This window comes from Tupaia chinensis, unplaced genomic scaffold (genome assembly GCF_000334495.1).
Source record: "Tupaia chinensis unplaced genomic scaffold, TupChi_1.0 Scaffold146187_1, whole genome shotgun sequence".
NCBI lineage: Eukaryota > Metazoa > Chordata > Mammalia > Scandentia > Tupaiidae > Tupaia > Tupaia belangeri.
The window spans coordinates 167,559-190,663 of record NW_006206042.1 but is presented as its reverse complement, the minus strand read 5'-3'; the positions used below and the strand labels follow the sequence as shown (position 1 = coordinate 190,663).

General features: G+C 42.1%; 1 protein-coding gene across 1 annotated transcript in view; it reads right to left on the bottom strand.

The window, feature by feature from the left end:
- CD244 (CD244 molecule) overlaps window positions 1-17,368 on the bottom strand; it is a 47,843-nt gene extending 30,475 nt beyond the window's left edge. Inside the window, exon 1 of the mRNA XM_027768439.1 lies at window positions 17,097-17,368. Within this exon, the coding sequence (XP_027624240.1) occupies window positions 17,097-17,199 (103 nt within the window). The 5' untranslated portion in view covers window positions 17,200-17,368. The remainder of the gene's footprint in view (window positions 1-17,096) is intronic.
- Between the last annotated feature and the right edge of the window lie 5,737 nt (window positions 17,369-23,105).

The following is a 23,105-nucleotide window of genomic DNA, read 5'->3' as shown; positions in this document are numbered from 1 at the left end:
GTGGTTAAGGGCACTGGACTCCCCCATGGCCAACCATGGTTTGAGTCCTGGACCTGGCAGCTTGCTTTCTCGCTTTCCCTCTCTCTCATTCTGTCCCTCTCTGCTCAAATCAAAATAAATAAAGTTAAATAAAATAAGGGCCTGAGTATGTGGAACTACAAAGAGTTAGGTCAGTGCTCACACCTTGAGGCTGGTGGGAGATAATAGAGCAAGGTAAGGAACCAATGGAGTACAATAAAGAATAAATAGAGTAAAATAGGTAACATAGTAAAAGAAGGAGATAACACAGTAAAAGGAGGAGATAGAGTAAAAGAAGATAATAGAGTAAAACAAGGAGATAATAGAGTAAATGAAGGAATAAGTAGAGAGAGAGAAGGAGTGGATCCAATTATTGTTGTGTGTAAAGCATGGGGACATAACTGTCTGAAGAGCGAGAGATGTATGTCTAAATGTTGTATTATATGTTAAAAGTTAGGGGTGGTATAGTTAGTATCAAGCAGTTACCTCATTTCTTGGATTTTGTGCAGGTAACACACCCCTGGTTCCTGGAGTAGGAAACATTAATAAGGAGACCTAGGACAAGGTCAGAGAACAAATCAGGGAACAATATAAAACAGAGCCCTAACAGGATTCCCATTTTTGCCTTCTCCCTGTAGATTTAATTAAGAAATGCTTGGGGAAGACCCCGGAGCTGTCTTGGTAACTTGACTAAAAAACACCCTAGAAGGGTATACCTCCCTCCTACCTAAGAAGTCAGAGTCTGTAGTTAAAGTCAAGGAGAGAGGTGGGACCTGGTAATGAAAATGACTATCTTTTCAAGCCAGGCAGACTTAAGGTTGCAGATTCTGAAGCCGCCATAGAGGAGAAGGAGTATGGAGCCGCTGCCCTTTGACCTAGAGCTCCTTGCTGCTGCCTCTGCTTCCCAGTCAAAACCTGCTTGCATATCAAATGGTGCTAGGAGAGAAAGAGCACCCAACATTTTAAACCGCTCCCACCCCCAGGGCTTTGCATTGCACGGCACGTAGATAAGACATTTTTGGATTTAAATTACGTGTGATTATAAAATCTCCTGACCCTGACAACCCAGAGCAAAATCAGCATCAGCATCAGCATGAGCTGATATTCTTTAAAAGTCTAAAAGAATCCAAACCGGCTTGCACGCAGTATGGTCTTGTGGTGCTATATACAATGGTGGTATCAGAGATGGCTACTCAATCTGTGTTCACCCTAATGATTGGCAAGTGTTGGACAAGGCAAGCTTGTTGGGAGGAGATTATCTTTTGTGGAAATCTGATTGGTCTGAGGAAACCGAGAGCAGGAGAATAGGACTCAACAACATGAGGTGTCTATCACATTTAAAATGTAGACTAAAGCAGGGCAGTATGCCAATACTGGTGCTCAAAGTAGATATACACCACAGGCATATCAGCAGTTTAGTATTATATGCTTTAGATGCTGGAAAAAGGCTTCCCTGTCAGGATCAAGGGACAGAGCTACTTGCTATTTCAAGATTTTATTTCCCACTTGACACAAGCCATTTCAGGGCTATACTCTAACCGGGACACAAGACAAATTTTGCTGAAATAACTGGTCTTTGAAAATGCTAATGCCTCTTGCAAAACAGCTATTACAAAAAGGAGACAGTGGCTGGTTATATTAGACTTTGTCAGGACATTTAAAAATGTATTAAACAATTTTGCTTGTCAATAAACCACATATTCATAAGTCGCTGATATGTACTAAAAGCTAAAATTGCTAACCCCCATGGCCAACCATGGTTTGAGTCCTGGACCTGGCAGCTTGCTTTCTCGCTTTCCCTCTCTCTCATTCTGTCCCTCTCTGCTCAAATCAAAATAAATAAAGTTAAATAAAATAATTATTTTAAAAAAAGAATTTAAGTATTCTGGTAAATATGTAAAGTTCTACATACAAAGTTACAACCTTAATGGCTTTTCCAGAGGTGTCAAATACTCCAGGCTATAAAAAAAATAATAATCATAAATAATGATAAATAATAATAAATAGTAACAAATAATCAATAATAAATAACAACAAATAAGTAAAGCTAATTGTACTAATGTAATGCCATTAGTCACAAATTAGATAATTGTCTTTAAATACTATATATAATAAAAACAACTATCTGTATTCTTTGTCTGTTCTCACTGTTTTCAGTTTTGTTATTCATAGTTTCAAGTTTACTTCTTATGGAAAAGACTAACAAGTACTTAGGCTTTTAGAGCCTCAGAAAAACTCTGGGGAACCAGCAGTTAGCGTAAGGCTATGTCACTGGACTCCCACGTAGTCGACCGCGGTTCGTGTCCCTGACCCGGTGGCTTAAAACTCATGCCGGGTGCGTGTGCGTGCGTGCCCAAGATTCCGAGAGGAGAATGGAGGAGAAGGGATTGCAGCGTGACTATCCCCTCTGGGGGGTGATTTCTCGCTTTCTGTCTCTCTGTCTCTCTCTGTCTGTCTGGTGAGCGTACACGCCCTATAGCGAAAACCTCTAAAAAAAAACTCTGTAAAACAGCTAATTATTCTTTTCAAAAAACTTCTGGAATCTTGCCTAACTACCTTACATTAAATAATTATGCCCCTAATTGTTTGCCTCTCTTTACACATATATGGATACCCTTCGAACTTCTTCCAGAACATGTTAATTCTATTCTTAAATTTACTACATTAGGAAGTTTTTAACATACTAATCTTACTAAAAGTTCCTTTTTGCCTCCCCCAGTCCCCACCTGTAGTTCCCCCTCGGAATATTCTGTGGATCCTTGGAGCTTTCACAAGACACTGTTTAGTCCTAGTATTCTGTTGTATAGAAATCTGCCCAACTCTACTCAATTTTTTTTAAAAGGGGGAATAATTATGGAAAAATAACAAAAATATATTACTTATATAACTACATAGATAAATAATTTCTGACATAGCACTTTTAGAACTCTGGTTTTATGAGAAAGATGTCCAGGATTGGTGTTCTGTAAAAACCAGATCTAAATGTCAGTGAACAAATGTTACTTTGGCTTACTACTTACAAATGGCAGCAGGTCTCTTAAGTAAATGCAATCTCTTCCCAGACTCACAACCAACCAAGGGCAGTGTGATTGTTGCTACCTTCTTATCCCCAAACAGATTGGTTGTCACTAGCCTTCTGATCCTGTTATACAATTTGCCTGTGCTACTGCATTTGTTTTTCCCAAGATAGTCTCACCTAAGTCCATTCCAAGTGCTCTAGTGCTATTCACTGTTAGATCAAGCATTGAGCACCCTATTAAATCCTGATGAACGAATCGCCATCCGTTTGCAAGAGCTGAAAACTACCATAGACAGTTTAAGAAAAACAGGTGTTCGAAATGCAGCTACAAAGCCATCTGAGATGTTGTGCATTATATCTACATATGTGTGAGATGCCTTTGCCTTATGACACATATTGGACCTGGCTTTCTATACAAAACCATCTCCATGGGATATGGTCTTCTAAGAATATTTCATTCGACATGAAAAATCATAAACAGATCATAGGTTTGCAAAGTAGTTTTCTGCCCTCTAGTCCTGATTTCGCCTATAACATTTTAAATAAACTCAAGGGCACTCCCATTGGAAATTAAAAAAATAAAATCCATCTATATCACAACCATTTTCTCTTAAAACTGACTTAGATTGTTTTAAAATCTTTTTGCAGGTATACATGTGTGTGTGCATACATGTAATATGTCATGTTATATGCTATATGTTGTATGTCTATGTGATAAAAGGCCTTAAAAATTCCATTTGATTTGGTTTATAAGAAAGAGTGCTAATGCAAATTAATTTAAATACTTTTAAAGTTCACGTGACTTAAAATCTTTGAGAAATAAACCGGCTTTAAATATTGGTTAAAGAAAAAGTTTAATAAGTGAAGATCTTTACGATTTTCAACATATATTTTGTCCAGGGTTTTATTGATCAGGCAGCATCATGTTTAATTTAATATGGGTGGTTTACTGAAACAACTAATATTTCTATGTTATACATTATATGTTACATGGTAGATATCTGACTAACAGGATAAATGGATTAGTGACTAATCTTCTTTAACATTTTGTTCCTCACAGGTAATCAAGACATAATAGGTAAAGAAAAGTTTTAAGTGCTGTTGAATAAGACTGATTTTTCTATAATTTTTGGTGCTCTTATGGTTCTATTTTAAAAATTATAATTAAAGGTTATAATAACAAAATCTTGTAAAAAATTTTATATGTAATACATATATTAGTCTTTGTGTGCTTTCATTTATCTCTGAAACTTGTATCTGACTACTGTAGTCTGCTATGTATTCTGTTTTTGGTTTTAACGCCAAGAAACACTGAGTTAACCCTTTTTCATCCTTAAGGTGCGTGGAACTTTTAACTTTCATTTTCTGTAGACAGTTAAGTAAAATATTTAAGCTTTTGCTATCTTTGACAAGATTTCCCCAAAATAAATCTAAATTTATTTTGGCCTCTGAATAACTTCTGAATGATTACGGAGGGCCCCTGAAACATCCAAAATACAAATGTTAAACCAATCAGGCTTATTTTAATATATTAAATGATGTGGGAAACACTGTCAAATTGAGTAATTTTAATTTTCCTTACATTATATTTAAGCTATAGCTATGAATAAATTACACATATATTTATGAGAATATATGTATTCTATATTTATATATGTATTATATTCCAAAATAGTTTAAAATTTGTAGAAATTTATGATGTGGCATTTATCAGGCATGTAACAGGTTATGTTAAACTGGTGTATGTTACAAATACAGCCAAATTTCTTTATCAGTTGTAAATTCTTGTCAGAGCATTAACTAGGGTTAGTTCAATTCTTATTGTCCATTGGTAATGGCTTTGTTTAACACTTTTCTAAAAGTTTTTTCCAGATGACCATAATCCTAGCATGTTATCTTTTTAAGGAAACCCACAAAGAGGTTGGAAAAAAGATTTACTCTTGCAAGTATAGGCTTCTCATAATCTAATTATTTAACTAGACAAAAATATCCATTTTCTGTAGAATAACTGGTTTTCTAATATTTTTAACCAACCATTGAACAAAACCAGAATTTAGCATAAGTGAAAAAATGGTTGATAAAATTTCATGCTAAGTAGCCAATATCAGTTGTTAAGCTATGCAGTACTTCCTCACCCACTGGATCAGGTCACAAATAAATTGTTAAAATCTGTAATTTAAATAAATTCCACAATATTAATTTAAGTCAAATTACCTATGACAATCTATTTAATAAACAATGCTATACACATAAATTAAAAATTAATATTAAAAAGCTGCAAATCCAATATTAAACATAGCCTCATCCAGAGCCTGGTTTTTCCTGAGTCTTTATGGCTCTCATTATTAAGTTAACATGCTTTAATTATTCCTATTTTCAGTCTTACAAAATTTATAAAAATTAAAAATTTGAGACTAGTCTTAAAACTGCTCATTCTATACTTGAACATTTGTTAAACAGGTTTTTTATTGCTATAGTTTACACATGTTCATAAGCTACTAATATTTGCTAAAGATTAAAGATGCTGAAATAGAAAATTCTAATCAATATGCATAATGTAATTCTAAAAATCTCGTTGCAAAGGCACTGATCCTTTTACATACTTCACCATTCCTTATGATATTTCTTGGCAATTGTCTTGTCAATAATCTTGTTTAAGTTCATTTTCCTACTAGTCTGCAGAATCACCCTGTGAAAGCTCTGTACAACAGCCATCCAGCTCCACAGAATCAAATTACAAAAAGAAAAAGGGGTCTTTATAAGGAGTGACCTGAATCTGAGCAAACATGGTGACATTTAGACACATGCAGAAACACGGTTCCTTGGGCAGTCACTTGCAGAGCTATGAATGCCATTAACATGTGAATATGCTAGTTTCCTGTGTCTAAAACTGCAGAGCAGTATAGGTTTAGGGGAAGTTACATATGTTGATCAGAATTTTCCCAGGAAGGGGACCAGCAGTTAGTGTAATGGCTATGTTGCTGGACTTCCATGTAGTTGACTGTGGTTCGCGTCCCGGACCCGGTGGCTTAAAATTCACGCCGGGCGTGTGTGCGTGCGTGCCCAAGATCCCAAGAGGAGAATGGAGGAGAAGGGATTGTGGCGTGACCATCCCCCCTGGGGGGGGGGGGGGGGGTGATTTCTCGCTTTCTATCTCTCTGTCTCTCTGTCTGGCTGGCTGGCTGGCAAGCGCACACGCCCTATGGCAAAAAAAAAAGAAAAAAAAAAAGAATTTGCCTAGGAAGATTAGAAAAAACTTACATAAAACTACATGGTGCCAGGTGTCTTTGCATCTTTAGCCAATTAACATTTGAAAAAATTTGACTTTACATTCCCCATCCCCTTCCCCTATTTTCTGCCCTTTAAAAGAATAAACCTGGATGGAACTAGCAGTTGTAGAAATGGCTATGTTGCTGGACTTCCATGTAGTCAATCATTGTTCAAGTCCTGTACCCAGTGGCTTAAGCTCATGCCAGGTGTGTGTGTGTGCGTGCCCAAGATCCTGAGAGGAGAATGGAGGAGAAGGGATTGCGGCGGGGCGATCCCCCCAGGGGTGGGGGGGATCGTTTTCTATCTCTCTGTCTCCGTCAGTCTGTGGGGGTGATTTCTCGCTTTCTGTCTCTCTGTCTCTCTCTCTGTCTTTCTGGTGAGTGCACATGCCCTATAGCAAAAACCGCTCAAAAAAAAAGAATAAACTTGGGACCATTTTGGGGCCATGGCTAACTCCATCTGAGAAGTCCAGACCACCTGATCCCCACTTTACTTATGTGTCTTTGTGTGCTTATTTTTATGTTTATTCTCTAATTTACAACACCTTTCCCCCATTCAGGCACACATTCATTTGGCCATGCAGGCCATTGCACTGGGGGCCAGGAGGTGGCATGGTGGTTATGGTGCTGGACTCCCACATGGCCAACCACAGTTTGAGTCCTGGACCTGGTGGCTTGCTTTGTCACCTTCTCTCTCTCTCTCTCTCTTTCTCAGGACACATGCCCTATAGCAAATTTAAAATATAATAATAAATAAAATTAAATAAATAATTCTCTTGGAAAAAAAAAAAAGACTCAATCCCTGTCCCAGAGAAGTGGACATGGCCAGTGAAAAGACAAGAAATGAGAGGATGAGAAGATATCTTCAACACACGGTCTCAGATGCTTGGTGAGAGACAGAAAAGAGCCCAACAACAAGAACAGATGTTAACAGGGGAGAGGCCACAGCAGGTTCCGGTGGTCAGGGAAGACCCTCAAGGCTGCTGCCACTGCTGTTTCTATTGCTCGGCAGCTTTGGGGGCCCTTTTCCGGTGGTTAAGAACGGATGAAGTGACACAGTAGCTCTGCAGAAGAAAGGCAGAGGGCCATGATTAACTGTATTGCAGCACCAGAAAGAAACAGGCAGCATGCAGGGGTGGGCAAGGAGATGACTTGACCCAGCCCTGAGCCCCCCTCAGCCCTGAGCCCCACTCAGCCCTGAGCCTGCTTGCAAGATTGGGCAGGGTGCAGAGCCCACTCAGCTCCTCCAGCCTGGCCTTGCTGGCCAGAGGAAGGTGTGAGGCCTGTGTACTGGCAGAGGGGTGGGGAAGTCTCAGAGCAAGTGTAACTTCCACCAGCTAGTAAAAGGATGTTGAGGTTTTCTCAACTTGGGCTTGTGCAACCAGGCTTGGGGAGAAGAAATTGAAGGGGTGTTCACTGGGAACCAGTTAAATAGAACAGAGCTCAATAAGACCCCCAAAGTGCTGAGGCAGAGCCAGCCCTAGTCCAGCAAAAGTATCAAGTTGATGAATTTAATAAATTCAATATATACCAAATGTCTGTGCTTTATAGAAGTAACTGAAATAATGGAAGGTATAATTGCAGGGAGGACAACTGCAGTTACTACAGTCAGTACCCACATGACACTCCTCTCTCCCTCACGACCTAGCTTCACATGGACCATATTATCTCCTCTCCACAGGCAATGCAACTCACTTACCTCTATCCAAAAAGAAAGACACTTAAAAAATTTTTTTAATTGTCTGGAGAGCATGTGTGGTTGCTGGGACAGAGAGAGAAAGAGAGAGGGAAAATAAGTGTGTCTCCCATGGGGCATGGCCATGCCACAATCCTTTCTCTATTTCTCCTTCCTTTTCAGATTTAGGGATTGCATACACATGCAATCAGCATTTTTCAAGTCACCGGATCTGGACTCAACCACTCAGCCAGCCATGTGGGATCCAACTGCCTTGACCACCAGGCCATGAGTTGTCCAAACAAACAAACAAACAAATTAAAAAAAAAACATATTTATTTTCAAAGTTTATTATTTTTTCATGATAGAGAGCATGCAGACATGCATAGAGAGAGAGAAAAAGTGAGAGAGGGAAGCACCCCTGGCAGAATCTTGTTACATTGTGATCCCCTTCCCACAGTCCTCCAGCTCAACAACATCCTGGGCACAAGAGCCTGGTGTGTTTTCAGGCCAATCTAGGGATCCAGACCTCTAGCTGGCCATGTAGATTTCAGCACTGAAACTGAGTTTGCTGCCAATTGCACCATCGAGCTGCACAACCTCTACCAAAAATTACATAGCCCACATGAGGTGACGGAATCATCATATCTGCTAATGGAATTTTCTTGTTTGTAATAAACTGTACTACCATTCTCCAAAGTAACAAGTGCATTTGCTTTTCACATTTCCCACTCAAACCCTGTTTTCCCTGTTTTTGTTTAAGCTGTTTCTTTTCCTTTGATTGACCTTGAACCTATCCTTGCCTCCGGAGCTCATTTATCTTTCAAGGTCAGTTCCCTAATATCTCTATCAAGTAATCTCCAGCTTTTATTTTTTTTTTTAACTGTGAGAGGGCACATGCACTCATCAGAGACAGACAGACAAAAAGAAAGAATCACTCAGTGGGGTATGGTCCTGCTACAACCCTGTTTCTTCTATTTCACCATTCTATCTGGATTTCGAGCATACACACACACACACACACACACACACACACACACACACCCTGTATGTTTTTCAAGCCACTGGGGCTAGAATTCTAACTGCGGTCAGCCATGTGTGATCCTGATCTCTTAACCACTAGGCTGTAGGGCTAATCCAAAAATCTTCATCTTTTTAGCTCCCATTTTTACTCTAATCATAGATGGCCCTATAGTGACACGGTGTTTTCTACTTTCGGTATAGAGGCTGTCATATCTACCCATTTTCCTCTGTGTGAACAATTCTTAAGGGTAAAGTCAATATCTGTTTCATCTTTGTTCCCTCTGCAATACCTTGCACAGTTCCTGGAGCATTAAGCAAGGGCTTAATCTGTTTTAATGATGAATTTAATAAACTCAATATATACCGAACGTCAGTGCTTTATAGAAGTCATTGAAAGATTGGAAGGTATAATTGCAGGGAGAGCAACTGTTACTACAGACAGTGTGGGAGGGTAACGGGGTGGGGAGGAGGGAATCAGGTAAAACACAAACACATTTAATAGACACAAATATGAAAAGATATCTGCTGGTGATAATGTACATGGTAATGTCTTTGACTTGACTGATACGCACAGCATTCGTGCTGGGAACCACCATGTTGTACACTGTAAAGATGTACAGTGATTAAATGTAAAACTTTAGAATAAAACTAATAAATATTTTTTAAGTCCATGTAAGAACAACAGAAAAAAAAAAAAGAAGAAAAAGAGTGCACCTTTAACTCCCCAAAATGACTCTGATGTAGGAACTTTGTGCAGAGTACCAGGGAAACTGCAGAGCTGGGGGTCCCTCGACTTTGGCCTCCTGCCTTATGGCTTCCACACCCGTGTAATTTCATTTCCCATTTGCAGGCCCTCAGGATCAAAATCCAGGGGCCCTGAAGCCACATGGCACCCTCATGCACTGTGAGGTTCAATTACTTTGGAAAGCAGTTTAACAATATCTTCTAAATATATATACCCCATGAGTATATCCTGAGATATATCCAACAGACTTGTGGGTTCAACATAATCCTGTAGCATGATCATGGCAACTAATAAATAAGAAGAAGGAGAAGAAGAAGAGAGAAGAGAGAAGAGAGAAGAGGAAGAAGAAGAGGAGGAGGAGGAAGGAAGAGGAGGAGGAGGAGGAAGAGGGAATAACCCAAAGGTACAGCAATAATAGCATGAAAGGGTTTGCAAACTCTCCCTTGGATAAGGGACTGGTAACCAAAATATACAAAGAACTCAAGCCGCTTACTCACAAAAAACAAACAAACAAACAAAAAATCAATCCAATTAAAAAATGGGCAAATGAGCTGAATGGACACCTCTTCCAAGGAAGACATACAAACACCCAAACAAGCGTTCAGCATCTCATAAGAGAGATGATAAGAAATCAAAACCACAATGAGATACCACCTAATTCCAGTCAGAATGGTTAAGATCAAAAAGCAAAGAATGATAAGTGCTGGCAAGTCTCCAGTAAAAAGGGAACCTTCCTATGCTGTTTATGGGAATGTAAAAAAATTTTTAAGAAGCTTTTGCACTCACCAGAAAGAGAGAGACAGAGATAGTGAGAGGGAAAATGAGAAATTATCCCCATCCAGGAGGATGGCCATACTGTGATTCCTTTTCCCAGAATCTTGGGCATGCATGTACACATGCCCAGCATGAGTTTGAAAGCACTGGGTCCAGGACTCAAACCGCCATTGGCCACGTGGGAACCCAACGACATAACCACTATACCATCTGCTTGCCTCAGGGAATGTAAATTAATACAGCCACTGTGGAGAACAATTTTGACATTCCTCAAAAACCTACAAATAGAACTACCATACTATCCGGCAATTCCACTTCTGAGAATCTACTCAAAGGACAGGAATATACTCAGTTGGAGAAAACACTTGCACTTCTGTTTTATTGCAGCATTATTCACAATTGCTAAGATGTGGACCTCAACCCAAATATCCAAAAATAGATAATTAGATTAAAAAAGTGTGGCACATATACCTATGGAATACTACTCTTCCATTAAAAAAAAAATAGAGAGAGAGAGAGATTCTGGCATTTGAGAGAAAGTGGACAAATATAAAGGGTTTAATGCCAAGCAAAACAAGCCAGACCATGAAAGGCTGGCATTGTATGTCCCCACTCAATATATACCAAATGTCTGCACTCTATGGAAGAAACTGAAAGATTGGGAAGTATAAAAGCATGGAGACCAACAATGGATACCACAGACAGTGTTGGAAAAGGGTGGGAAATGGGGGTGAGTGAGAGGGAGGGAGTCAAGGAGAGAAAAAAAGAAGCAAAACATTCAAGAACACAAAAATGGAAAATTATCTGTTGATAACAATGTGTATGGTAATATCCTTGACTAAATGAACATACAGGATATTCGTGATGGGAAAATTTGTTTTCTATGTTGTAAAGATACACAGTGATTGAACGTAAAAAATAAGAAAAAATAAAATAAAATATTTTTTTTAAAAAAAGCATGAAAGGGGCCAGTCACTGACATATCAATGATGCATTACACTGTGATGCTGGAGGGTCCCAGGTTCATGTCCTGAGGCCTCTCTGTACATATCAGGCATGCTCATGCCCCTCATCCAGGCTGGCTGAGGCTAGGGTGTATATTGCAATGTGAAAATCCTGTTGGGAGCCCCTCTCTTTCTCTTTCTTCCTCAGAAGAAATAAACTTTTTAAAAATAATACAGGGTCAATTGAAAAGTCACGATGTATTATTCTATGTAAAAAGGAGTCATGACTTTTATGATGGCCCAATACCTAACAGAATAAATGAATAAAATATAGGAGAGGCACACAATGGAACACTATTTAGTCATGAAAAGGATCAGTTATAATGAATAACAGATGCTGAGCCAAAGCAGCCAGACACAGGAGTGACTACCTCTGACTCCATTTACATACAGGCAAAACTGCCCCACGATGATAGAAGTAAGGACAGTGACGACATTTGGGGAAGAGGGAGGGGATCGTGAGAGTGCATGTGGTAAAGCCAGGGTGGGTTCAGTTAACAGTAATTCACTGAAGTATGCGTTTATAATTTTGTGCACCTTTCTGTACAGGCGCCACATTACAATTAATTAGAAAGGGTTTGTTTATAAAAACAATGGCCAGGCTGTCCCTAGAGTGATGTCTGTAGAGTCAGGCCTCTCCAGGTTGGCACTGCAGCCCTGAGGTTCTGAGTCCTATCCTGTCTTCTGTTCCCAGCCCCTACTCACACTTGGTAAGAGGGGAGGTACAATGAGGAAGAGAGGCGTAAGAATGACCCAGCCTTCTTAGAACTTGCCTGCGTGCTGATAGCACAGTGGCTATCAGAAACTGCTCCCTGAGAAGCGAAAGTTTCTTTTTTTTTTTTAAGTTTTTGGAGAGATTTTTTTTTTTGCTATAAGGCATGTGTGCTCACCAGAGAAACAGAGAGAGACAGAAAGCGAGAAATCACTTCCCCAGAGGTGAAGGTCACACCACAATCACTTCTTCTCCATTCTCCTCTTGGGATCTTGGTGCACAAGTGCCTGGCATGAGCTTTTAAAACCACTGGTTCTGGGACTTGAACCTCGGTCAACTCCGTGGGAGTCCAACAATGAAGCATTATGCCATCTTCTAGTCCAGAAAAGCGCAAGTTTCAACATGAGCACTGTAGAGAGCTGACAGCACTTAGGGCTGATCTGTCAGTGCTGGTCCTGCCCTTTTTAGTCCAGACCCTTGGGCCTCAAAGGCCCTGGACATTCACTGCCTCCAGCTGTGGGTTCCTTGGAATGGATGACCAAAACCTGAATATGGGTTCAAAAATGAACTTTAGGGCCTTAGGATCACTCCTATGGAGAGAATAAAATTATCCCAGTCTGCCTCTAAAATATCTGAAAACAATTCATGTATTCACTCAACAAACATGTCTTGAACATCTACTATTAGGTTCTGTGCTATGTACTAATCACAACTATAAATTTATTATTCATTTATTTCTTCCATGAGCAAGAAAGGAGAGAGACAGAAAGCACTCTCAATGGGGTCCTGACACTGTGATCCATCCCAGCCTTCAGCCAGCCCCCTGTTCAGCCAGTTGGACAGTCATGCATGTCCAGCACACTCAGGGGGGTCTCCAGAGGTGAACCTGGAACCACCCCAGCCCTGCCACATGGATCACCTCAGAGAGTTGCATTTGAGTGCTGCTCCACTGTACTGTGGCCATGTGTTGTGTATTGACTCAGTGCTAGAGTGCAGGCTCCGAAACCAAAGGAGCTATGGTCTTATTGGGTCCTGGATACCAGCCTAGTGACTTGCACGGAACTACTCAAAACTCACGTGGGGTAGAAATGGGAATAGGAAAGAGGAGATATTGTGAAAATAAATATTTGCTGAGGGTCGACTTGTACCAGGTACAGTTCTAGATGTGGAGGATACAGCTCAGTGAATAGAACAGACAAAAGCCCTCATCTCAAGTATCTTACCTTCTAGTGGGCTGAAGAGGAGACTGGGAGATTAAAAATACAATAAATGACTAAACAGTACAGTATGCAAAATGAAAGTGGGTCCTTGAAAAAGATTAAGAGAGACGTGAGGGTTGCAGGATGGGGGGGTTGACATTTACGGTGGAAAGGATCACTGAGAAGAAAGTTTTGTGCAAAACCTTGAGGTAATGTAGGAGCAAATCACATGGCCAGCAAAAGAACATTTTCTGAGGATCAAACCCCTGAGGTGGAGCACACTGAGGTCTGTGGCCAGTGTGGCTGGGACCCAGTGAGCACAAGGGAGGGAGAAGGAAGGGCAGTCCTGGGGACCTGGTCACAAAGACCATAGTAAACACATGGTGTTCACACAGCAGAAAATGAGAAGGCTTGGAATACTTCCACAAAGCTGAAGAGGGTTATGACATCAATATTTTGCATATTAAATTCTTCTGTAGGTATTTTTTTTTAGAGAGATTTTTGCAACAAGATGCATATGCTCACTGGAGAGACAGAGAGACAGAAAGTGAGAAATCATTCCCCAAGATGGATGGCCATGCCGCAATCCCTTTTCTTCCCTTGTCCTCCTAGGATATTGGGCACGCATGCACAAGTGTCTGGCTTGAGTTTGAAACCACGGGTTCTGGGACTCAAACCATTGTTGGCCATGTGGGAGTCCAGCAACATAACCATTATGTCATTTGCTGGTCCCTTCCTGCAGATAATTTTTTTTTAAATATTTCACCATCAGGACTAGGGAATGGCATAATGGTTACATCATTGGACTCCCACGTAGTCAACCACAGTTAAAGTCCTGGACTCGGCACGTAAACTCACACTGGGTGCATGGGCATGCATGCTCAAAATTCCTAGAGGAGAATGGAGGAGAAGGAATTGTGGTGTGACCATCCACTCTGGGGAGGAGGGGTGATTTCTTGCAATCACAAGAAACATCAGATAAATCTAGATTAAGGAAACTTCTACGAAACACCTGGCTTATATATACTGAAAGAAAGAGAAATACAGCAAAAGTGATCGAATGTTGTCTGGTGAATCTAAATAAAGGAAATACACGAATCTTTGTACTATCCTTGCAACTACTCAGGAAATTTGCAATTATTTCAAACTAAAAACAAAAACTTTTTAAGGGAGAGATTTTTGCTATAGTGCACATGTGCTTGCTGGAGAAACAGAGAGAGACAGAGAGTCAGAAAGTGAGAAATCACCCCGCAGGGGGGATGGTCACACTGCCATCCCGTCTCCATTCTCCTCTCAGAATTTTGGGCATGCATGCACACTTGCATGGCATGAGTTTGAAGCCACCAGGTCTGGGACTCAAACCATGGTTGACTATGTGGGAGTCTAACAATGTAACCATTATGCCATCTGCTGGTCCCTCAAACTAAAAAAATTTAAAATTTAAACAGAGTCACTTCAGTCAGCTCCCACCAAGCCAGTCCCACAGGACATATGTTTGGAGGGGGGGGAAAGTTCACAGAAAAATAGACCCAAAGTACAAGTTATTCTGGTGCAAAATTTTTTTTAATTCATGCATATTTTTCTTTTCTTTTCTTTTCTTTTCTTTTGTTTCTTTTTTTTCTTTTTTTCTTTTTTTCTTTTTTTTTGGCCAGAGGGCACACATGCTCACAAAAGAGAGACATATACAGGCAGAGGGCACACATGCTCACAAAAGAGAGACACATACAGGGAGAAAGAGGAAGAGAGAGGGAAAGTAAGAAAACACCCACCCAGGCCATGGTCACACTGCAATCCCTTCTCCATCTTATCCTCCTATTAGAATTTTGGGCATGCATGCACATACCTCTGGCATGTTTCTCAAGCCCCTGCATATAGAAACCAAACTGTGCAGTTAACCATGTGAGATCCAGTTGCCTTAACCACTACACCACGGGCTGGCTCCATGTTTTTTCAGTACATTTTCCATGAACATTTTATCTCATAGATAGAGAAAAGCCCCAGAAGGCCAAAACTCATCCCTCCAAGTGCCCAAGGAATCCTTGATCAGCTTCACTCTGCAGGAGGCCAACACAGCCATGAACAGGGATGGGGCTGAGCCTGGGTTGGGGATGGAGGAGCGCATTGCTCCAGGCTTGTAAGCTCATAAGCTCAGGGTCAGCCTCATCTTTCTGTCACTCTCTATCCCCAATCCCATCAGTCTTATTTCAGTTTGAGGTTACTTAGTCCAAGTCACAACCTAGTTAGGACTAGCCCAGAGTCCTGAGTGTGGGGTCTCACCAGCCCCAAACTCCAGACCTCCCTTTCTATTCCTTTCCTCAGCACACTCTGCCTGTATTCCTTACACATGTCGGATCCTCCTGAGCCTGGACTGTGTCTTCATGAAGAACACAAATGTGCTCAGGGGCTTGGTGCCTACACTAAGGGCCAGGGAAGGCACTTTATTCCATATCAATCTTCTAACAGCCCTGGACAAACACTGCCCTGTGATTCAGTTTCATCCCTTTGTAGCCAGTGTATGCCCTCCTCTCATTCTACTCCCACCCAAAAAGCTCCTTGTGGAGTTGCTAATAGAAAATACAGTGTCTAGGCCAGCCCGTAACACAGTAGTTACATCCTGCACAGATAAAGCAGAATCTCACATGGCCAACCAAGGTTCAAGTCCTAGATCAGGAGGTTTGAGAAACATGCTAGGCATGTGTGCACTACCCAGGATCCTGATGGGATGGAAAACTGGAAGAGAAAGATCTGTGGTGTGACCAGGTGCCATTGGGGTATTGCTTCTTGTCTCTCTCTCTCACTCCCTCTCTCAGTCTCATATGTGTGGTATTAAAAAAAAAAAGAATGAGGAGGTGGGGGAGAAAAGAGAAGGAAGGGAGAGGAAGGTAGAAAGGAAAAAAAGAGAGAAGAAAAAGAAAAGTGATGGGTGGGAAGGGTAAGGTGAGGAGAAGGGAGGAGAGGCAAGATGAGAGGAGAGAAAAGAAGAAAGGAAAAGGAAGAAAGGGAAGGGAAGGGAAGGGAAGGGAAGGGAAGGGAAGGGAAGGGAAGGGAAGGGAAGGGAAAAGACAGGATCCAAGTCTCAGAGCACCCTGGGCTCCAGAAAGAGAGTTGCAGCCTTCAGCTGAGATCCCCGAGGAAACAATAGCTGGCTTGGCACCCTGCCTTCAGCTTTGGGCTTGGTGTGGAGTTTCCCACCGCTGTCTCTCCCTTCCACCCCAAGTCAGCATTTCCCTACTACTTCCCAGGCTCTTGTGACCCCTGTGTTGCTGGGGAAGCTGAGATGTGGGAACAGGACATGCAGATAAAGCCTCTGTCCCCCTCTGATCACATCCCTCCTATGAGTAGCTAAAGATCCACCTGTCTGTCTCTGAGCTCATCCTTGGGGCTGCTACTGTTTCCTCAGAGCTTCACAGGAAAGTCAATGGAAGCAGTGGGGAAGAGTCTCAGGGCCAGGGCTGCCTGAAGTGCTGATAGCAGGGCCAGATGCCCCTCTTGAGGACCTCTTGACCAATTACCGATTTGTCCTGATGGATCTGAAACTGCTCAGAGTCACAGTTCCATGTGGCCACATAAACAGCATGACCTAGAATCTCTGGGCTCTGCTTTAGGGCTAGTTCATGGGAGCTCCTCTCCACCCCTCCCCCAGGCTAAGCCTCCTTACCTTGTCCCTGATACCCCTCGAGGAGAAGGAACAGGAGGGTGACCGCTCTCTTCAATATCCCACAGCACAGGGTTGGGGTGCTCTGGTGACCCCTGTTCCCCATCACTCTCTGCCCCGCAGCGCACAAGCTCAGCAACCACCAGTCAGCAGGAGGTAGCAGGGGAGCAGAACTGCCTGGCGGCCTGTCCAGCCACAATTTCCTCAACTCGAGGCTGTTCACTTCTGCTGCAAGCTGACAAGGCCGCTGAGAAAGCCCCAGGCCCTGGACTTCATCTGAAGGTTCTCACAACTGAGCTTGTGAAGTTTGCCTCAAGTGGGCGGGTACTTGGAACACAGTGACTCACCAAACCAGCTTCTGCCTCTCAGGCCTTGCTCTGCTCCACCCCAGCTGCTTCATTCAAAGGGCAAAGAGATGCCTGAGGAACTTTCCCGTTCTCGCCCTGTCACTGGCAATATGGAGAGGCCTCAGGGAGACCAAAGAGCCTTTATCCCAGATTGTCCCTTCTGACAGAGGTTGGATGAGAGAGGGTCTGGAGAGGATGTGGGCTGAGGCGCAGAACCCAAATGAGCAAGCTATAATATTGAAGTACAGGAGGATTAGCTGGAGGGGACATAGGAAGAAACCTGAGAATTGGGGGACATTAGAAAAGTCTAACATTCTTGGGAACCAGCAGTTAGCGTAATGGCTATGTCACTGGACTCCCACGTAGTCGACCGTGGTTCGCGTCCGGTGGCTTAAAACACACAGGTCGTGTGTGCACGCATGCCCAAGATCCCGAGAGGAGAATGGAGGAGAAGGAATTGCGGCGTGACCATCTCCCTGGGGGGTGATTTCTTGCTTTCTGTCTCTATGTCTCTCTCTGTCTGTCTGGCGAGCACACGCGCCCTATAGCGGAAACCTCTCCAAAAATTAAAAAAAAAAAAAAAAAAAGAAAGAAAGAAAAGTCTAACATTCTTTGCAATTAGATACCAGAGTTCAAGCACATGCAAATTAGATTTTTTTTTCACACGAATTTGGTTTTGCTCCAAGTTTCCCTCTGTACTTCTGTATCCCCTCCCTTCCTCTTTAGCTACTTTTCTGCAGCAGCTCTCTTTCTTCTCTTGTCTTCTCCCATTTTTGCTACTTTTCCCATCCACACCTGAGATTCATCCAGTAGAAGGGCTAGGTATTTTTGGATTTTCTCAGGCCCCCGGAGAGGAGTGGTGGCAGTCACTCCTCCACCCCCAGAACACTTTCCTTCAAGCCCATGCCCCAGGTTCATGACCCTATTTTTCTTCTGCTTTCCCCTTAACAGCAAATACTTTCAGTTCTCTTCATGTTCCCCTTCTTCTCTTTTTCCATCTTTTGATCCATTTCCAGATAGCCTGTCTGAGCTGGGCAGGAGGGAGGCAGACTCACAGCCTTGATAGTGGTGCTGTTCCAGACAAGGCAGCAAACGGAATCAAAGACTTGGACTTGAGCTCTAGCTTAGCAAATGCCAGCCTGTGAGATCCTGGCTAAGTTACTCCATAAGTCAGTGGAATCAACACTTGACCTCCCTTCTTTGTGAAATAGTTTTCAGCATCAAATAACAACTGTAACTGAGAGTATGCATGTAGAACTCCTGTGCTATGGTCTGAATATGGGTCTTATCTGCCCACAATTCATTTGTTGAAATCTAATCACCAATGTGATGGTGTTTGCAAGTAGAGCCTTTGAGGATATAATCAGGTCATGCTTGTTCATTCCTGCCACCAGGTGCAAACACCACAAGAAGTCACCAGTCTGGAACCTGACCATGCTGGCACCCTGATCTTGGTCTTAGCAGCCTCCAAAACTGTGAGAGATAATTAAGCTTTCTATGCTCCCTAGCTCATGGTTATTTTGTTATAGCAGCCCAAATTCACATCATGTTAGAGCAGCCCAATTCACAGTGTGGGTCATCTCAAAATTTCAGTAGAAAGAACTGCTATTCCTGGCTTCTGTGTGGAGAACTAGCTCTGACAATGCAGAGGACTGGAAGCTACTTCTCTGACACTAGCAATACAGTTCAGGAAGCCAGAACTCTGCCTGGTGGTGGGACCATGCTAAAATGTGGCACACCATGAGGCTGTCCCATGTGAGAAGGTTTCAGGTTTGTGTCCCGAGACCTCCCTCAGTACACTGGACACACACGTGCCCAAGATTCAGGGCTGGTGGGGATAGACTGCAGCATCAAGATCCTGTTGGGGTGTGTGCTCACTCTCTCTTTCTCTCTCTCTCAAAAGAAAAAAATACAGTTGAAAAGTTTTGTTTTAAAAAATAAATTGAGAAGCCAGCCCTGTGCCTCAGCAAGAGAGCTGCATCCCTTGCTGTAAATGTGGCCCACCAAGATCAAATCCTACCCCCAGTGACTTGAAAAACACAATGGGTATGGGAGAGCAGGCACGTGGTATGGTGGTTAAGGCAGCTGAAATCCATATGGACAACTGCATGGTTGGGGTGCTGAACTCAGCAACTTGAAAAACATACCAAGCACATGTGCGTGCATGCCCAAAATCCTGAGAGGAGAATGGAGAAGAGATTGTGGTATGGCCAACCCCATTAGATGTGTTTTCTCATTTTTCCTCTCCTCCCCCACCACCCTTCTTCTCTCTCTCTCCACCCTTCCTCTCTCTCTCTCACCCCTCCAAAACCCCACATAATCAGCTATGACTTGAATCCCAGTTCCTGGTGGCTTGAAAAACACCCTGGGCACATGTGAGCGTTTATCCAAAATCCCAACATTATGGAGTAATGGAAGAGAAGGGATTGTGGTGTTACCACACCCTACTGGAGGATGCTTTCTTCCTCTCTCTTTCTCTCTCTCAAGCATATGTTTCCTCTGACAGAGAGAGAAGGAAAGCGCGAGAAATTATTCCCCCACAGAGGAGATGGTCACACCACAATTCCTTCTCTTCCATTCTCCTCTCAGGATTCTTGGCATGCATGCACACACATCCAACATGATTTTCAAGCCAAAGAGGCCAGGACTCTAATCATAGAGTCAGCCATGTGGGATCCAGTGCTTTAACCACCAAACAATACGCTAGCATAATAAATTTTCTTTTAAATAAAGAATAAAAATTTAAAATTTTTGAGGCTTCAATGATACGGTAATTTGTGTAAGTCAACATTCTCTTTCATTTTTTAAGTTATGCTACATTGACTCCTCTAAAACCAAGTGCACGCGATCAAAATTTATTATTGTAATTATTACTTTTATTTTTTTTGGAGAGGTTTTTGCTATAGGGCGCATGCGCTTGCCAGACAGACAGACAGAGACAGAGAGATAGAAAGCATGAAATCACCCCCCAGGGGGGATGGCCACACCGCAATCCCTTCTCCTCCATCCTCCTCTCGGTATCTTGGGCACACACGCACACGCGCCCAGCGTGAGTTCAAGCCGCCGGGTCCAGGACTTGAACAGCGGTCAACTACATGGGAGTCTAGCGACATAGCCATTATGCTAACAGCTGGTTCACAAATTTATTATTGTAATTAGATAAAACTTACAACCACGTTGTCATTTTAATGATATAAGCATTCACAATTGACTATAAATAAAATTATCTTGACATGACAAAACTCCACTCTGAAAGATTTTTATTGTATTTCATGTTGCTGTTTATCTGTCATATAGAATTTATGTAAGAGCTGACAGCTTTCCTGATTCCATGTGTGGTTAAATCTACAATATGGGTCAGAGGTGCCCGCACATCCAGGCAGAGAACATGAAGAAAATGAGCCTAGATCTGACTTCCTGTTCTTCTATGAGTTCCCCTTCCTCTTCCCTCATCCCCACCCTATCCCACCTCCCCACCCTATTCTACCTCCTTATATGGCTTTCCTGCAGAGCTCTGACACATCTTCTCCTGCTAGTTGCCTCCATAGTGTCCCTTGGCACTTTTGTGTGCTTCCTCTTGTGAGAACAGGGCCTTTGTGGCCCACAGGGTTTGGCCTCTCCTTTCTCCACTCTCTTCACTGATACTTCATTCCGGCTTTCTCTTCTAGCTAGAATGATCCAGCACATATACAAGCAGAAAGTTTATGACAGAAAGTCATGTGCCCTTTAGACAGAAGGTCTAATGAAATATCAGCTCCATTCCAATAGGTATATTCTATTTGTTTATTTTAATTGCCACAGAGCACATGGGCTCACCAGACAGAACAAGAAGGCAACCCCCAATGGGGTGTGGTCATGCCACAATACCTTTTTCTCTAGCCCATCAAGATTTGGGACACACACACACACACACACACAGGCACTTGGCATGTTTTTCAAAGCACCAGGGCTGCAATTTGAACTGCAATTGGTCATATGGTATCTAGATACCAACACACAGGGCTTATCTGCTGTGCCATACAGCCAGTCTTCTACTGCCTTTCATTAAGTACTATATATTGATTCTCTCTCCTTCTCTCATGAGCACATCTACCCTATGGAAATAAAGACAGGAAGCAAGGAAAAGAGGGAGGAGCAAGAGAATGGAATTTCTGATTTTTCTATCATTTTAACCATTTATGGTTTTCCAAGACTTTCTGGAGCTTTATCAGTCTTACAAAGAGTAAAATCTAAGGGGTCCTGCACAGAGGAAACTGTGCAGAGAAGTCATAAAAGAGAATCCAATACTGTGAAGGTTTTGTCCTGTGCTTTATTTTAAGTTTCATAGTTTGAAATTTTACATTTAGGTCGTGGACCTATTCAGAGTTAGTTTTTATATGTAGTGTTAGGTTAGTGCCCAACTTCATTCTTTTGCATATGAATATCCAGTTTTCCCAGCACCATGTGTTGACAAGACTGCCCTTTCCCCAATGAATGGTCTTGGAAACCTTGTCAAAAATCATTTGACTGCTTGTCATATAGCAGGCCACTTGTGGCTGGAGGTTGTATGGCAGAAACCCATGGCTCATCCCCTCCCCTATTCACCTTTGAACTCTCTGGTGTGTTGCTGGAGATTTTGAGAAGACCTTGTGACCCTCCCTGCCCCATCCAGACATTTGTTCCTGCATGGGGAGACTGAGTTGCAAAAAGACTGTGGCTTATCCCTGGCAACATGCCTCTGAATTCTGATTTCAGTGTTTTCTGAAGTGTGCGGTGTGCATTGTGTGCCCTGTGACCCTTTCTATTTTCCTGAATTAAAGCTCAGCGCTCAGTCTCAAGCACACCTATTCTCTAAAAACTGGAAAATATTTAAACCATCCAAGACCAGTGTTAACAGTGCAGATTACTGGTGAGCATCAGGGAGGTAGAGCAGCAGAGAGATCGTCAGTCACCTACTCCTACCCACAAGCCTTTGGATGCTCACAATTAACTCAAAGAACTTAGGAAAGAATGTATAAATCACCAGATGACTAGAAACCATCACAGAGGCACAAGAAATATGAGCAAGCAAGAAAATATCTCTCCCCCAAGGGAAAACATCAATTCTTCATCATTCACAGACCATACAATGGAACTTGGGGAAGTATCAGATAAACAATTAAAAAATATTTACAGTGACAAAGTAAAATGAAATCCAAGAGAAAAGAGGCAATGAGCTCCAGAAGATGAGGAATCCCTTTCACAATTTGAAGGAAGAAATACACAGCATAAAAAATAATCAAACAGAATTGTTAGAGGTGATACAGGAAATTAAAACCTCCCTCGAAAGTATTAAAAGTAGATTAGATCACACAGATCGAACCTCAAATGTAGAAGACAAAACCTCTGACCTAGCAAACTATCATCAAAAGACTGAGAAAATAACCAAGAAAAATGAGGACAATATATAAGATACCAGATGCACCTAAAGATAAGAATAATTGGTATCCCAGAAGATGAAGAAAATAATAAGGGCATTGATAATTTATTTCATGAAAGCCTGGAAGAAAACTTTCCAAATCTAGAGAAGCGTTCAAATATCCATACCCAAGAAAAATAAAGGAGCCCAAATAGAATCAACCCAAGAAGATCTCCGAGACACAGCAAAGCCAGAGTGGCCAAAATCACAAAGACAAGATACTAAAAT